Source organism: Heliangelus exortis, chromosome 6, assembly GCF_036169615.1.
Source record: "Heliangelus exortis chromosome 6, bHelExo1.hap1, whole genome shotgun sequence".
NCBI classification, from domain to species: domain Eukaryota; kingdom Metazoa; phylum Chordata; class Aves; order Apodiformes; family Trochilidae; genus Heliangelus; species Heliangelus exortis.
Window position 1 is genome coordinate 29271291 of NC_092427.1, and position 12977 is coordinate 29284267.

Below are 12977 nucleotides of genomic sequence, written 5' to 3' on the forward strand. Positions count from 1 at the left end.
TATTATTTGAAATCCCACGCCTTACTGTCCTTTTGATAAATTCTGCAGATGAAGTGTGGCTGAATACAGCCTTCCACAAACTGAAAATCAACAACTTGTACCATCTGTTATGCTGTGATATATATGCTCTTCTGATTGTATGTTCTTTTTCCTTTAATACATACCATACTACTTTTTTGTTACTCAGCTTTTTTTATATAACCTTAAGATGTTATGAACTTTTAGAATAAAGCAACTTTTGTGTGTTGCCTAAATCTTTCTGTCCTAAATCATCTGTCCTTCTGCTGTTTAGAAGAACACTGTTTTTAAAGTTATATAAAGCACTTATGCAGAGCCAGAGGAGCTCTTCTGCTGCCCTTTTACCTTCATCCCACACACATGCGTGCTCATGGCTCACTGGCTGACTTCTGCATCCACCTAATGTAACCTAGAGGGCCATCTTGCCTCTAAGGAGAATTCTTGTCATTACTATAAGGCTATTATAAAAATGTTGCTTGTTTCAGAATTGTGATGTAATTTGTTGGAATTTTCTTCTCTTTAGCAAACAGTAAGGGTAGTGATAAACTACAAGAAGACACAGAAGACAGTAGTAAGAGTAAGTCCTCATTCACCCCTTCAAGAACTCATACCAATCATCTGTAGTAAATGTGAGTTTGATCCTTCACACACCCTGCTGTTGAAGAATTACCAATCTCAAGAACCCCTTGATGTGACAAAATCTCTTAATGACCTTGGACTAAGAGAATTATATGCCATGGATATCAGTCGAGGTAAGATAACTTCTGTAAATTGCAGTTACAGAAAAGAAAATTACTTAGTAATTCAGTAATGCATTCGCTTTGTTGCTTTACTTTGCCATTTTTTATTTACTTACAAAGACATTAATTTCTAGCAGGTCAGTATATATTTCATTAGTCCATAAAACTGAAACTAGGACACGTTTGCCTGTACCTAGTTTGAGAAGTGCTATATAAACATTTTGTTTTCTAATAAAGTGCTAGGTACCAACAAAGGTGAGTAAGTAGAAATCATACCTTAGGGTAACCCATTCCCCATCTGTTCCCCAAAATGCTCAACAGCACTGTATTTCTCACAGCTCATAGAAAAAACATAGAACAAAGATAATCCGAAAAGAACAGAAGAATTATAAAAAATGTTCAGTTTTAAAATTATTTCAAATTTAAACAGTTAGATAATGATGGTGTTTATGTATCTTTCTGAGTCCTGTTTGCTGATTTTGTAGATTGTGAAGGATTAACAAATCTGTTTTCAATTGTAGCCCAACAGTGGCACTCTGAACTAACTTCCTTATATTCGTACAGCCATTCCTATGCCTGGTTTAGCTTTAGCTGTAAGCCTGTCTTTTTTATGAATTAAAAATTCTATGCACTGTAGTTTGTTCTGTTTCAGACATTTCTCACAGTAAGTTTTACACTGATATAAAATGCGGTAATAATGGCCCGCTCCTTGTCTTGACCACTGTTCTATTTCCTTATTTTTCTTTCTGCTCTAAAACTTGGGGAGTTTTGTTGGACTTTTGGTTTTTTGTTTATTTCTTTTCTTCTCCTCGAAGTATTTTTTTGTTACATTTTGTTACATGGTTGGTTTTGGGTTTTTTTTACAGACCATTTAAATTTACATTTGTTACAGTTTCAACAGTTCTCTCAATTACTTCTCAAAGTCCAGTTATCTTGAGGATATGACAGATTTGGAAAATAGGTCCTTTTCCCATGAAGGAAACAAAAATTTAGTATCTTTCTCTTCTTCACTTGAAAACAACATACTTATGCTTGCCTAACCATGCTATTTGACTGCTTGCACCATAGGTCATTGTTTTTTGTTGTCTGGCTACTGCTTTCATCTGCTGTCTGGCAGAGCTGCCTTTTCCATAGTATGACATGTGCTTCCTCTGAATCAACAGCCAAAAATCCTTAGAAGAGAATACAAGGGCACACACACTTTCTACAAGGCAATGCCCTGTAAGGAAATTGAGATATACTTCATTTCTCTTGACACAAAGTAGTAGTCAGCATTTCAGTTTTGCAGAAAACTCCAAAGCTCTGAATTTTCATCCTTCTGCATAAATTGTGAGGTGTACCTTTACTTAGTAGAATTTAAATTCAAATCTTATTTTATTCAGATTATATTTTAATTATGCATTCCTCTTTATTTTCCAAGTTTGGACTGCCTGGCATTCCATAACTTACAGAACAAACTGTTCTATATATACTATTTTTCCTCATTCCTTCAGAAATATTTGTGGACCTTCTCTCCTTTTCTACAAGATTACAGTCTATGTTGCATGTCTATAGGCTGAGGATTTTAAATAATATATAGCATTACATAGTAAAGATACACATCCTTATCCTTCAGGGAAGTATGTAGTTACTTTTTTCCCAATATTGAAGATTCAGCCTGGCTTTCTGTCTTTGTAGCTTATAACTGCATCCTTGATTCAGATTCACATTTTCTGTCTTTCTTTTTGTCTTTCTGTAGCCACATCACCAGTTGATTTAAATTTACCATCTTTGCAAGGTATGATTTACTGAAATAGGTGGTGAAACTGTAGAGGCATTCAGAGGCATTACCATGCACTTCAATGATACCATCTGCTGAACTGTTGCATGAGTAATTATCTCTATCATAAATACATTTTTAAAAAGATAATACAGAAGTGGATATACCCAGCTATATATATAAAGCATTTATCTATGTTTTTACCCTAGACTGATTAAATTTACAGTTGTTATTACATGTACCATTACTTGTACCAGCAGCCCATAGTGGACTTGCCTATTGCTGTTGTTTCTTAATTTTGCACTCAATGGAATTTTAAGAAAGTCAATCTTGAAAGTAAAAATTAAAAACTTTTAGATTTACAAATCATCTCTATGAATAAGAAAATATAGGGAGGATAAATTCTGCAAGATAGGCTGTCTTTACAATGACAGCCATGCAGTTACATGTGCATCACCTACCAGGTTTTTCAGTGATCCTTCTCCATAGTCCTACCTTGCAGATTTGTGCCTCACTTGTCCCACTTCACACTTACCATGAACTTAAAGTTAGGAACTGAGAGCTGGAGAGGCTGGTGCTCTTTTTCCCTTTTATAGACTTTGTAATATGAACCATAACATATGACAAGTGGGATGGACTGGATTAATTGCTGGGGGTATTCATAGCATCTGAAACTTACCTATTCTGAGTTCTGAAAAAGGCTGGAAGAATATGGATAGTTGAAAACCTATTTGTTTTTCAGTGTTTAGAAACTATTAATATAGGTGATCTGTAGTGTGCTTTGTATGTCTTTCCAGGAGGCTTATGACAGACAGTGAAATAGTAAATATGAATTTTTTCATGCATTCTATCTGTGAAATAACATCTAGAACAACTGTTTTCTATTTTAGACTCCTACCAATCAGAAAATCTAGATGTTCTGAAGGAGAAAGAAAACAAAGGATTTTTCAGCTTTTTTCAACGAAGCAAGAAGAAAAGAGAACAAGTAAGATGTAATTTTGTATAAAAAAAAACTTCTAGAAACATACTCATACTGAGCAAACAATACTGTTGATTGTTATCCATAAATTATAAGTAATTCTTTTTTTTTCTTTTCCCTTGTACCCCAAGGCTGCCAGTGCCCCAGCAACTCCATTGATGAGCAAACCAAGGCCAACATTTATGAGATCCAACACCATCAGCAAGCAGTATGATTCAAACACTTTGCCATCTGAAATGCCAAAGAAACGCAGAGCTCCTTTACCGCCTCTGCCGCATTCTCAGAGTGCTCCCCAGGAACTTGCACAAGCCCAGGTCAGACCAGCATCTGAAACTGTGAAATCCAACAGCCTTGATAGGAATGAACAGGTTAGTTATGTTGGCTTCTCTTCTCCTAACTAAAGAAATTTAGACATAATAACCTTGATGATACTGTTAATTTCCACTGAGGCTTGAAATGAAAGGGAAATAAAAATGTAGTACTCTCTCTTAAGAATTTTAGTTTGAAAATAGTTACAGAAATTGAAAGAAATGTTCCTTTTAAACTTTCTATCCTCCTTCCAAGGTAGCTGCTGTATTTTGAAAAGGCAAAAAACCCCAGTCTCATTTTAAGTTGCTGTTGTGAACACTTTTTTCTTTTCAATTAGTAATTTATATATTTAAATGTGAGAACGTTGTCTCACTTAATCATATCTAATAATTTATGTTGGATATATTAATGATTTAGTTATGTGTGACAAAGCGTAGTTTGTTCTTTACATTACTTATAAAAGGTGGAGATTGTGGGAAGCAATCTTAATATTCTTGTGCTCCTAGGAAGTTAAAGTGGTCTGGAGGGGTTTTGGTTTTTTTTTTTTTGGTTTTTTTTTTTGGTTTGGTTTGGTTTGTTTGGGTTTTTTTGGTTGGTTTTTTTGTTTGTTTGTTTTGGTGTTTTTTTTTTCATTCTTTGCTTTGAGTGCACTATCTAAATGCGGTGTTTATTTATTAAAGTTATTGGCAGGCTAGAAAAATAAAATCAGCACTGAATGAAATACAAGATTCAGGGATTAATTTGGAGACAAGAAATTTCAAACTGTGACTATCTTTATACAATGATTTACTCTTTCATTGATACACAAAACCACAAGAGAGCACTGTTTAACAGAAGTTCTGAATTTGTGTATTGTGTCCTGCTGAAAAGCTTTATCATTTGAAGAAGACAAAGGTTTCTTTCTCTATTTTAATAAAAGGAACTTTGGGAGGAGAATCATTTTTTTACCTCACGTTTGTCTTTTAATTGGATTCTTTTTTTTTTTTTTTTTTTTAAATTTAATAATGTCAACATGGTTAATATCCTATTATGTCTTACAGTAATGTATGACTGCTGGGCTATGATCTGTCACTCAACAAAATTTCTTAAATTTATTATTTTGTACTGACTTCTCTTATTCATGTGAAGTGATCTGACTGCGGTTGAATAGCTCTCAAAGAAAGAACAGAAGTCCAGATTAAGTTATATTTCTCTGTGTATTTTCCCTTAGACCCTAGAAGCCTTTGGCATGTGTTTTTTAGGATGACTTTTGTGTCATTCTGATTCAATTGCTCAGTGATTTATCAGATAATAAAGAGCTTTGGACTTAAATGTGGGCAAGTATTTGTACTGTGCTTTGAATTTTATTCATTCCTGTAAAAAGTTTTGTCGTTTTAATATCTGCTTTCCTATAAATATAATCTAATGAATGGATCTGGACAGCACAATCCACATTGCTCAACTTGATCAGGGCACTCTTAGGAAGGATTCTGTGGGAGGCTTCCTTGGAGGCTAAAGCTGCTGATTGGAAGAGTGCTGAGATATTTTCAGAGACAGCCTTCTTGCAGCACAAGACTGGTCCATACCTTTAAGCAGGAAAAGGAGTAGGCATAAAAATAAACATTCCAGTTTAAATGTGCAACTGAGAGAACTCAAGTGCAAAAATAGGCATGTGAGGAATGGAAAGGGGACAGCATTTCCTAAAAAGAAATACAGAGATACTTTTTGGGCACACAGAGATGCATTTAGAAATGCAAAGCAAAGTCTGGATTCAAGTGGGAGGATATGTCAGGAGTAACAAGAAAGGATTTTCTAAGTTAATGGTAAGTGGAAGTCCAAGGATGAAGGGTGAGGTTACTTACCTTTACCTGAGCAAGGTATTTGTCACAGTCTACTACAACCTTTTTTTTGAGAAAATAGTAAAGAATGGACTATACAGATGAACCGCAAATTAGGGCAAACCCTGGCTAAACAGCTCAAAGGGTGGTGGTTACTGGCTCAAAGTCAGACTGGTTGTTAGATGGAGTTCCTAAGGAACTGGTAGTATGGCCAATACTGTTAAATGTCTTTATAAGCAACCTAGATGGTGGAATTGAATGCACCCTCAGCAGACTTTGACACAAAAATGGCAGGACATGCAGGTACACCAGAAGGGCTGCTATCCTGGGAGTCAAAGCCTGGAACTGCATGAGTGTAAAAGATGCATGTGAAGCTCTCTGTCTGAAATGGAGTAGTCCCAAGAATTAGTACAGGCTGGGGTCTGACTATGTACCATTCCAACTTCAACTTTTGTATCAGTCTCATGGTTTTCAAAACTGTATGCACATCATTAGGAAAACAGAAAAAATGTTATAGAACTCCATCACTAAGAAAAGCCAACAAATATTTGGTGTGAGATCAAGCGCTACTTCTGTAATGCTGGCAAGGGGGAGAGTTGAAATCTTGTTTCACAGAGCTTCCACTGAAGTCTCTAAAATAAACAAAAAATATATCTCTAGCTATTGAGACTTCTGGTTCCACTTAAATATAAAATAAAAGACATTTCCCTTAAAACATAAGGTATTAGGTGAGGGACAATATAAAATAATGTTGTTGAGATAAAAATGTTATTTACAAGATTTGAAACTTTATAAGTGAGATTGGATACTACTTAAATAAATAGCAAGAATCAGTCTTTATTTCAAGGACTGACATCCTAAATATGGAATGTGAAATGAAATGTATAAGCATTGTAGAATAAAGTCAGTTTTGATGTTTGCACAGCATTTCTTCTTCTGTATCACGTGCATTAATGTTTTCTCAACCCACTTTATACTCTAATCCATGTCAGCTTTCACTATTGAGACAAGTACAATAGTCATACTAGTCCACAATCATTTCATTGTAACAATATAAGAATTTGGTCTCTCATATTCCCTACTGTTGAAAATGGACATCCTGCTGGGATTTCAGGTCTTTTTTGGGTTGCTTGCCAGGCTGATTGGTACATTTGCTGCATTGTTTAGTATGTCTGGGAGTTTCACTGTTATTGCAGTGTTCCATTAAATTAGTTTACATAACTAGGGCTTTTTTGTGGGCTTCTGTTTTGGTTTGGTTTTGGTTTGGTTTTGTTTTTGGTTTTTTTTTTTTTTTTTTTTTTGCTTCCTTAAGGGGTACTTTGTATCTGTTTTTCTTCATAAGAAATATTTTCTTGCAAATAATACTGCTTTGAAGAATGTCTGAGTTTTGAAGCGTGCTTTTCAGTTGATCTGGCAGGCTAGATGCATACTGTATTTCTTCTGTGGACCAGGATGACCTTCTGCATGCACCTTATTATGGACAAATCTGTCTTGTAACATCCAAAAGGAAGACAAAGTGAAATGTCAGGTTTGCCTGGATAAACTGTTTGCCTGGTTTTGATAGAAACATGCCAAAGGAGTAACATCAGACAACAGTGAAATGAGCCAACTTTAAGGGAACAGTGTTCTCAGTGTTGTCTTTCTTCAAATTCACAGTGTATTGTAGTCCAATTTCTCACAGTATGAAAAAGGGTTTTAATGTTTACCTCCTACAGCTTCTCTATTTCTTACTCCATAAAAAAGAAACTGCTTTCTTTTTATATGAGCAGTTATATTCTGGTATGGGGGTTGGAATTTTTTCTGCCTCAATTTTAGAGTAATTAGAGAGCTAAGTTTTGGAGATATGGTCCTATTCTTAGGGGAGACATTAGCACAACTGATGTAAAGGTAGCTTTTACTATTTATTAATAACTTGGTGTGCTAATTCATTACAAAACTTAGAAGATGACTGGTATGGCTTAAATAGTTAACGTTAGCCTAGCAAAATTCTATGTTAAATCATATTGGAAATGAGCAATTCTCTTTTTGGGCAAGATGGCTCTCAGCAGAAGTATGTTTAGAACTAGAAATTTTGAAAATGTTAGCAAGTAGGGAGGGACTCTCAAGGTTTTGTCAAAGTGCTGTTTTATAATGCAGTATGTATATCTTCACAGTTTTCATAAAAGTGGGTGTAGTTTTCTATTATAACATATCTTTAAAAGAATATTTGCTCTCAAAGGAAAGCATTTTGTTATGCCCAAAATGCCATGTTGATTTTTTTTCTCTTACTGCTTTGTTTTTAAAAGGTAGACTATGGTATTTTTATTTTATCCCATGAATGTTTGTGTCCTTACACTGTTTTCAGTCATTGTAAAGGATCATACATAACTCTGTTTGTGCAGGAACAATTATGTTGGAGATTTTTAGTCAAAACATTTACAGTTTTAAATGATGGATAGAACTTCTCAGCTGTAGCAATATAACTTGCTTTTATTTACACAACCCTAACTCCTAAAGAGATTTATACTTCCAGTCTAGTCCTGAGAAAGGAAAGAGAAAATGGGTGAAGCATTTATGAAAATATTAGCAGCTGTCATGAAACAGCTTAGTTAAGGTTTCTAGGAGGGATAAGCTCCATGCTTAAGTTACATCAAAGGCTCAATTGCCTGAAACTTGGTGGTCAACCCTTTGGAGGAGAAATTGGGCAATGATGCAGAAAGCACTAAGAACATCAAGGAGATCTTGTATAGAACCATTGCTACCTGGGAGAAGGAAATGCTCAAGACTACCTGTTTGCTCTTGCTGAAGTTTGCAGGAAGATAATTTTGATATTATTATGACATTACTAAGAATTGGTGGTGAAAACTGCAGGCATCTGCTTTTCAGTGTATACCAAGTGCATAAACTTGTCCCCCTCTCGTATTTAACTCTACATCAGCAATTATGTAGATAAATCGTGGGAAAAAATAGCAATATTGGGTGTTTGTTTTTCCAGCTGAGTTTCTTCAAATAAATTCTGTCTGACCTTTCCTTCTGATAGGTCAGCAGTACATTACTTTGTAGTACTTTGGGTATGCTTAAGTCTTTTGGAAAGAGTAAGTCGTTTAAGAGAAACTGAGTGCATTAATTTTTGTAGGAGCAAATGCATTTTTTCCCTGTTGCTCCTTGGACATAAGTTTGTTGGCATATTTTTACAAACGCAAGAGAGAAACACTTAGGAATATGGCTAGCAATGTGTTTTGATATCCCAATCACCTGTATATCTTCTTTTAATCCCAGTTATCTAGGGAGCAAAAGAAGTAGGTCTTAGTGGCATAAAAATATGTGTGTAGTGAGCTGTGCTGTGAGGTATGCTTTTCAGCACACTGAAATACTCCACTATCACTACATTCTTTGCCAAGTAATTTTTTTTCCCCCCTTCTAATACAGCTGTAAAGCAGCTGTGGCATAATTAGCTTTCCTTAGCTTTCTGAAACAAGAAGGGCCAGGCAGCAGGTCTGCCACTTACAGAAGCTGGAACCTGGGAAGCACTGTCCTCTACAGGTGTCTGCTTGGGGTGATGTAAGATCTGGTGCCATGTTTCTCTGTACACATCTGAGCCTAAGAAGCTTCATACCTACCCTTGCTCATTCCAGGATGAAGAGAGTGTACTGTGTTAAAAGTGAAACTCCTGCATATGTTGTGGAATTTATGGCAGAATTCACTGGTGTTTCTGCTCAAGCTCAGTTTAGTGATTCTAACATGATTTTTAATTTAAGCGTAACTAAAGCAGTGGTTATTATTAGCAGTTGGCATGACACATGAACACACAGATGTATATTCCAAAACTTTGTCAGATATATCTTAATAGTATTATTTTTTTTTCCATCTGTTTAAAGTACTATTTTCACATTACAGCCTTTGTTAGGATTTGAAAGCTCTTAATATTCATATGTTGAATAATTCCTGAGAAAATCTGTTCAACACTTGAACCTTAACTGGAACATTTAGTACTTTCTCAAAATCTCTCTTTGCAAATCATTTGTTTCTTTGGATGCAAAGGGCAGTAGAAAGGCTTATAAAAATCTTCTAGTAGCATTTGTGTTCTTATGCGAGAACATTATTTCCCCCCTATACACATAGGGAACTCTGGTGACATCTGTTTAGTTGAGTGAGTATGCACAGAACTCTGTGCCAGCCGAGTCAGCTGAAGGAGCCCGTGCAAAGCAGATGAGGGTGCAGACCTCTGAACAGAGAAACTGTCTGTGTGCAGAACAGAGGGGCGAGGGGCTGCAGCCTGGAGAGCAGCTACCAAGGAGAGGAATAATAGAACTGCCTAAGCTCAAGGAGGAAAATGAATTAATTTTTTAAAAGCCTCATTTAAGGAAATAATATTATATTTGACATCCCCTCCTGCATAAATTCAGATGCTAAATACTATTTATATGTTTTTAAAGAAATATGTGGGAACTGTTGTATGACATTTCAATCTAGAAACTGAATTGTTTAAAAACTATTAAAACATGCAAATATTTTTATAGGAGTGGAGTACTATGTTCATATCCTCTGCTGTTCTTAAAAGAACATTTCACCTTGTGCTTTGTTTTTTCTCCTTAAAACCCTGAGTACTTCTTTGCTGTAGAACTGTCAGCTTGCTTGCTCTGGCATTAAAGTGAGTGGTGGAAGCAAGTGATTGGTAGAAGCACTGTGTGAAAATTTTGGACAGTGTTCCTCCTTACAGTGCAGTGAAGTATCTAAGGGGTCTGATGTCATACTTGACATCAAAATGGTACAAAATGGATGCCCAGGGCATCTCAGGGGATGGTTTTCGCTACCCCAATTCATGCATTCATATATTCAGTTGACATCTAACACTCATGCCACTCATGGACATCTTCTGCCAGTACCTTTTATCTTGACTGTAATTGTCTATAGTTTTGATTTTGTGCTACCAGATATTCTAGCTTGTGGTCTTACTAGATGTGTATTTGTTCAGTGGTAGCTTTCTACATGATAAACATCTTATTGCATGGATATTGACACAGTCAACAATTCTCTTGTGAGTGATATTTTTGAAAGGATTGTCAGTGAAACAAGAATTTGTATGTGTATTTATGTCATCTATCTTCCCTACTATTCTGCTTTGTCAAGTGGGCAACATTAGTTGCTGTGTGGATTCTGCAAGCCAGAAATGAATGTCACTGCTGGATTTTATTACATTGTTGAGCAGACAAATAATAGGGATCACAATTACTACAGAAATAGACAGCTGTGTCTAATGCCAGAATGCACTCCTTTATTGCTGAGGTCCTGATTGTTATCATTCTAATAGATGTGGAAATAAAAGGTTTCTATAGCATAAGGCAAACTGCAGTTAAGAGTGGCAGACAAATTTATAGGTACTCTCTTTTTGATACACAGGATATATTTTAAAACACATCTGAATTGCAATTGGACTGCTGTATCATAATACAAAATCTTCAGTGGTAGACTACCCATTTTTAAAATTGGTTTTGATTATTTATGAGCTAAGATTTTGGGGTTTTTTTTGTTTATTATTGATTACAATAGTGAAGACTATTACAATTTAACATCAGTAGATATTGTAATTGTTATTACAATTTATTACAATTTAACTGCAGTATTCTGATTATGAGACAGTTGTACTTTACAAGGTAAGTTTTGAAAGCTGACTTTCAAAAAGTTTCTATAAAAGTTCAAGGACTCCAAGTAGAGAAACAAAATCCTAATAATGCATACATCCCAATTAGTGTTTAAGAAATGGAGAAGACAGCATCTCATGTTATTGCTATAGGATATAGTTGAAGCTTTTTTGTACAATGATTTTTAGTTGCTTTTAGAAAAGAATTATTTGTAGTTTGAAGCATAGCCTTTGTGCATAAAATAGTTCAATATTATTTGAATATTGAATTTATATTATATGTAACAACTGATTTTTAATTTTTTTTTCTACTGCTGTATCTTGTACCTCTGTGAATACATTACTCAGTTTTTTTGACGTATTAAGAGGAGCAACATAATAAGTTTGCTAATAGGTACATGCACTCTCTTTTCCAAATATATGAGTACTTTTGGAGAATAATTACTAGAGCCATTTTGCTGCTTATCATCCTAATAATCTTCCCCCCCTATCTCCTTTCATAGGCCCCTCCAGGATTAGTACGGAAAGGTTCCCTGCAGCTCAGTGACACCGCTTCTGTCAACGCCTCTCTACGGAGGATGAAGCGCAAAGCACCCTCACCACCTTCTAGAGCACCAGAACATCAAAATGAAAGCAGTAATCAGACTGGTAATCATTTTATGCTGTGAAATTGGGAGTCAGCAAAAAGTATGGCAATTTGGCTAAATATAAAATAAATACCACCTTGTAAGAACTTCAAGTAAAAATACGAGTGCCAAACATCTTCATGTAAGGAGCGATAATGCTACTTCAGGAGATTGGCTCATGTAGTGTGAGAAAGCAGGAAGGTTTTAGAGCATGCAGATTGGAAAACAAAAGAGCACATGCCAAACTAATTATAGTTAACTATAGCAATTGTGTTTGTGTTAATCAGATAGACAGACTGGGTAGGGAGAAAAGATTAGCTTCTCTGGAGAGAAGATTTAATAGGAAATAGACCAAGAAGAAGTTGAGTGAAAGTTTTGTATTGTTCTTTTGTAATTATGCTGTTAGAACAGAAATTCAGTTCTCTGGTTCAAAAACACCTGAGAGTTGAGATTAAAATATCTGGGAAATGTGACATTGTCACTGGTTACTTTAGACAAGGTACATTTCTTGATGGACACAATTTAACATTTTATCTAGAACTTTTTGTTGGTGCAGAAATTGAGAAGCAATGAATTTGTAACTTGATTTTTTTGTAGTAACAGTGCCAACAGAATCAGCTCCTTCTAAAGTGGAAGAAGGATCCACTGAAATGCAGTCTGAAACAGGTTGGTTCTTTTCCTTAGTGCATTGATAAAATCAACTTCATAGCCAGGTATGAAAATTCATATTAGTGAATTAGTATTCTGTACATGTGTTCTAAACATAGAATTCATTTTAATGCTTCAGATCAATTAACTTTTCCCTTGAAGTACAAATATGGCTTTCTAAAATAAAGATGCAAAGTCTACTGTCTACAGAAGCACATAGAATATATTTTGTACTGGTCTTAGTACTTTATGTTTAATAAACTAAACATTATCCCTGTTTTCTCTCCTCACCCACAAGTTGCAGACAAGCCAAAAGTTCCTTGATTTTTGTATACCTCAAAACAAGCCTTTCAAAAGCTAAAGCCCAGTCTTGTTTTCAGAGTGCTGCCTTGTACTGCCCTTGATCTGCCTAACATAGGGGTAGGAGCAAATCCGTGCCTACTCTTGGTTTATATCTGAAC

General features: G+C 35.4%; 1 protein-coding gene across 16 annotated transcripts in view; it reads left to right on the plus strand.

The window, feature by feature from the left end:
* The window catches only part of COBLL1 (cordon-bleu WH2 repeat protein like 1), an 80010-nt gene that overhangs the window by 49837 nt on the left and 17196 nt on the right, over window positions 1–12977 (plus strand). For 7 of the 16 annotated variants that reach the window (XM_071747479.1, XM_071747491.1, XM_071747481.1 and 4 more), the window contains 6 exons: window positions 542–770; window positions 2497–2535; window positions 3408–3502; window positions 3628–3864; window positions 11746–11890; window positions 12466–12534. In XM_071747479.1, the coding sequence (XP_071603580.1) occupies window positions 542–770; window positions 2497–2535; window positions 3408–3502; window positions 3628–3864; window positions 11746–11890; window positions 12466–12534 (814 nt within the window). The remainder of the gene's footprint in view (window positions 1–541; window positions 771–2496; window positions 2536–3407; window positions 3503–3627; window positions 3865–11745; window positions 11891–12465; window positions 12535–12977) is intronic. The other 9 variants (XM_071747482.1, XM_071747495.1, XM_071747492.1 and 6 more) reach the window with 5 other exon arrangements.